Source organism: Echinococcus granulosus, assembly GCF_000524195.1.
Source record: "Echinococcus granulosus chromosome Unknown EG_S00194, whole genome shotgun sequence".
Lineage (NCBI taxonomy): Eukaryota > Metazoa > Platyhelminthes > Cestoda > Cyclophyllidea > Taeniidae > Echinococcus > Echinococcus granulosus.
Genome location: NW_020170574.1, coordinates 86506 through 90670, shown reverse-complemented (window position 1 = coordinate 90670; position 4165 = coordinate 86506). Strand labels below are relative to the sequence as shown.

Sequence of the window (4165 nt, the reverse complement as noted above, 5' to 3'; positions counted from 1 at the left end):
CTACACATGTGATCCTTTAATGCTAAATGCTAACTACGAGAAGAGGTGGCGATCAGTTGAAGCTTGCAGAAATGCCAAGCAAATACGGAGAATGCGAATGCAGATGAGGTATTAACCCTTTCCTTTCCATCACAACCAAGTTAAATATCTCCTCTGGGGTAGGTCTCGTGGTAAAAGGCGTGAGGTATGAAGCATGGGACGTTGTGTTGTCGTCTAAGCTTGAAAATGAGTCCTTCTTCCTCTTCACTAAATGACTGACCTAACCTAACTGTTTCAAGGAAGAGTTCCTTCTCTGCATCCTCCACTTGCATTGCATTGAGTCAGCTGACCTCAACCCCAATTGTTTGGCCTTCAGTAAGTGAATGAACGATTTTGTCTGTGTGCCACCACCTACACACACTCACACACATGCTTGCATACACAACACACACACACACATTGGAAGCACGATTCTGTGGGAATAATGTGGCGTGCACCCACGAAGTGTGAAGTTGGTGGTGTGGGTTGTGGATGGTTTGAAAATAACCGGTGAGACGCCTCTTCTCTTCGCACTGGAGTGAGTAGCCTACTACGGTCATGTCTCAGCACAGGTCGGTCGCCAGTCGGTAAGGGCCAAACGTGTATGGCGAGTGGACATGTTTGTGCATGAAAGGCGTGAAGACCAAATTAAATTGGTAGTTTCTGGAGCCTGTTGTCTGGCTTCTGCTAACACGCGGAGCGTGGGTGGAGGGACCCATCTGTTTACCAGCTTCCACCACTACCTTGCATTCCCAACTAACAAGTTGCTACATCGTTACCATCCTCGTCATCACCATCACTCAAAATATTGTCCAAGGTCGTGTCTGGTACTTCACTGTCGATTTATTCTACTGTCTCAATGACGACTCGTAACTCGACTCTTGTAATTGGTCATGGGCAATCGGTAATTCGTCACTACTAAGGATAGAAAGTTTTGCTGATGCACCACCCCTATCTTCGGGTGCTTCGTTACCAATATTCTAGCCCATGTGCACCATTTCTGCTCCACACGTTCTACCACCATACCTATTTCACATGTTTGAGGACACATTTGCGGAGAAGTTTCTGCAGCTCTGGAATCGCGTTCAAATGAGTAAAGCAGACGGATTGGCGTTACATGGTATTAGATTCAGTTGGCGGTGAATGGGTTGAAAGTGAGTTGGGAACAAGAGGAAGGTAGTAGAGAGTAGGTTAGGGAGGAAGGTGCTGATTGACTGATGTACGTCTCTCCATCCTTGATAATTCACATTAAAAGTCTCATTTTACAACTACCCACTAGTCACGAGTCTTCGCAGTGACCTACTCTGTAAATGTTGCCAACTGTCTCGGTTACAGGATGGCAACGTTCGTGACGTGGATGTGTTATGATGCCTACATTTGACACATAAACCCTGTAAAAATTCTTTCAAATGTGTTTCTACATTGCAAATAGCAAGTTGTCTTTTACCTAGTTTTAACCCCTTAAGGAGCCTATTTTATGTCTAAAATTCTTTTTCAACCTTTGTTTCATCGTTGTTCCGCTACTCTCTAGCTGGTAAGCTTAGTTATCTCTTTCGTTGAATTTTGAAAAAGAATGCAAAGAGATGAATGTTGAAGATTTTTTGTCTTTGATTTCTACCTTCTTTTCTATGCGTCTTACGCTAGTCGTCAATCTGAAGATCTCGTTTCGACTTGGTGCTGAGGTCTGTGGGTGACAACTTGGCAGGTGTAGGTACGCACTGTCAAGTGCGTATTTTTTTACCCTTCTTTGTCATCGCATTAACTGCGTCAGTTAGTACAGTACTAACGGTTTTAAGAAGAGGCTCAGGTACTTTTGAAGTAGACTGTATTGTGATTGCCTTTAGGGTGTTTCATTGTTTTCGACCCTCTGCAGGCCTCTAAAACTGGCAGTAGTTGTAACTGATCACCTTGCGGGAGGCCTACGAATGAGTCCTTAAACAGTTTTAGGTAGTTTAGATTTTATACAGGTCTTTGTCCAAGGTTTGTTTATTATTGAAAGCTCACGCTCAAGTGAATGTTAATCCCTTGCTACCTAGTTCCTTGTGACATTGTTCGCTTTCAGTGTTCTTTTTAGTGCAACAAGTGTGCTTCTCTGGCTGTGATAATGCTGGTGGTTGGCAGTGTTTCTCTGTTACATGATCAACATTTCCTACGCTTTTGTGGGCTCCTTTGCTGACTCCATCCACGATTTTGCCTTTCTCCCTAGGCGAAGGTGGAACGTCTAGAGATGAGGGAGACGGCAAAATGTAGCAAGTGTTTTGAACTCGATCCCAAGTCTATCTTCAAACTACCGTCACCTTACCGAGCTCCTTTCTCTCGGACCCGGATGAATCTGTATGTTTTGATTCATATCTACTTTTGCATTGGGGCGCTGGGGTCATTGTGCATGCGTCGGCCCGGTAGAATCACAGCAATGTTGTGGTGATGCTGGTACCAAACGGGGTAAGTAAAGTATAGGATCGAAAGGGGTGAATTTTAGAGGTTAAAAGACCAGTGTATCAGTGTGGAAGCTGCTGCTTATGTCTTTGTTTCGCTTTTAAAATGACTACATTTATTGCTTTTAGGTGGTTTCTGCTCGTGACACCTTTGACAGCAGGCGTCAGCGACACTTTGGTATTAAGGGGGTGGAGGGAATAAAAAGTGTAGGATCTCTCCAGAGTAATTCTCAGTCTGGGTCCCGAAATCTGTCTCCATTTTCTGGATCTAGAACGCTACACTGTTCCTAAGATCTCATGACAAGACAGGTCCTAAGCGCTCAGGATTATGATCTTTCATTGGCGATGCTAAAACAGGAGAGGAATCAGAAGCTCTTAGTTGAAAATGCTAAAATCGCCAAGCCGTTGCCCTGAAGACTTAGATAGTGGACGTGAAATAGGCCTTCTCTCTGTCTATATCGAGTCGACAGTATGATTCTCTGTCGTTCTTTAAAAATGCCATTATCGAACAGCATGATTTGGGGATAAATATTTCACCACTTTGCATGATAATTCTTTTCATCATTCTTCTCGAAGGAGAGGTAAGAGGCACCTGCCTGAGATTGTAATGTTCAGTCTTATTACTATTGCACAACTTGATGTAAAAAAAAAACCGGGGTTACTTGTTGGCAATTGTATTTGCTTTAGGTATTATTTGAGACGACTCATCACACACCACTGCGTCATAGGTAAGTAGATACTCACTATGAAAGGGGTGGTTGGAATCGTATTACACTGAAGATCGAGAGGGTCCCATTGCATCACCTTGTGAAACAAGCACTGCTTACTCCAAATTAAACTGATCTACTGTCAGTTAGTCTACAACTTTTTGACTACCTCGATGTGATTCAATGGGTGAATCTGCTTCGAAAGCGGATGGGGCTTATGAATTTAGACGGCTTTGCTCAATATGATTCACCAGTTGACAGTATAATTATGCCGTAATCAAGTACTAGGCACTTTGCATCGCTTTAGTAGTTCCAGACCGGCCAATGGTGTGCAATTATTCCGAGGAGATTTTATGGCCGAAAGCTCTCAGCAGAGTCCCCTTGTCTGATGGGGAAGTTCACTGTTGACTTCAATCTCGCCCCCTGTCGGGGGTTATTACACTATTCCCACTGTTGTCTGCCCTTTGTGCAGTGGATCCGCGTTTCTCCGCGTAGTTATTTTTAGGCAAAGAAACCATGGCTTAAGGGTCTGTACATTTGGTCTGCCCTATAGGCACTTAATTTGCCACTGCCAGCCACGCCTTCTTCATTTCCACCTTGACTGGTGCGCTTCGTCTACCAATAAAGGGTCTACCTCGAAAGTTGTGATGCAGTAAAAATGCCACTTCCTTGGTCGGTTTGAAGGAATACTGGTTTTTGAGTATCTGAATTTGATAAGTTTTGCTTCTTGAAAAAAACTTCGAGTAATAAAATGTTATTCTAAAGCTCAAAGGAGACAAGTTTGACCAGCCTTTTTCTATGCAACTTGACGCAAAAGATTATTCGATAAAACCTTTGAAGATCACGAAGAGTATTAAAAAAGGTAATGTGCTTCTGGAGTGGGATCGGACATTTCGGAGTCTGACTTGGACACATATCGCTGCAGTGACTTGTAGCCAGTGGGAACTCATAATGTGTAGCATAAACCATAGAAATGCATCATTTAAGTGGTACAGCCCTCCCTAT

The 4165-nt window shown here is 43.5% G+C and overlaps 1 protein-coding gene across 1 annotated transcript in view; it reads left to right on the top strand. All coding sequences in view use genetic code 11, as the record gives it.

Moving 5' to 3' along the window:
• EGR_10154 (Anoctamin-1) overlaps nucleotides 1-4165 on the top strand; it is a gene marked incomplete at both ends in the record, with an annotated part of 16265 nt that overhangs the window by 3381 nt on the left and 8719 nt on the right. Inside the window, one exon of the mRNA XM_024499403.1 lies at nucleotides 2225-2352. Coding sequence (XP_024346186.1) covers nucleotides 2225-2352 — 128 coding nt within the window. The remainder of the gene's footprint in view (nucleotides 1-2224; nucleotides 2353-4165) is intronic.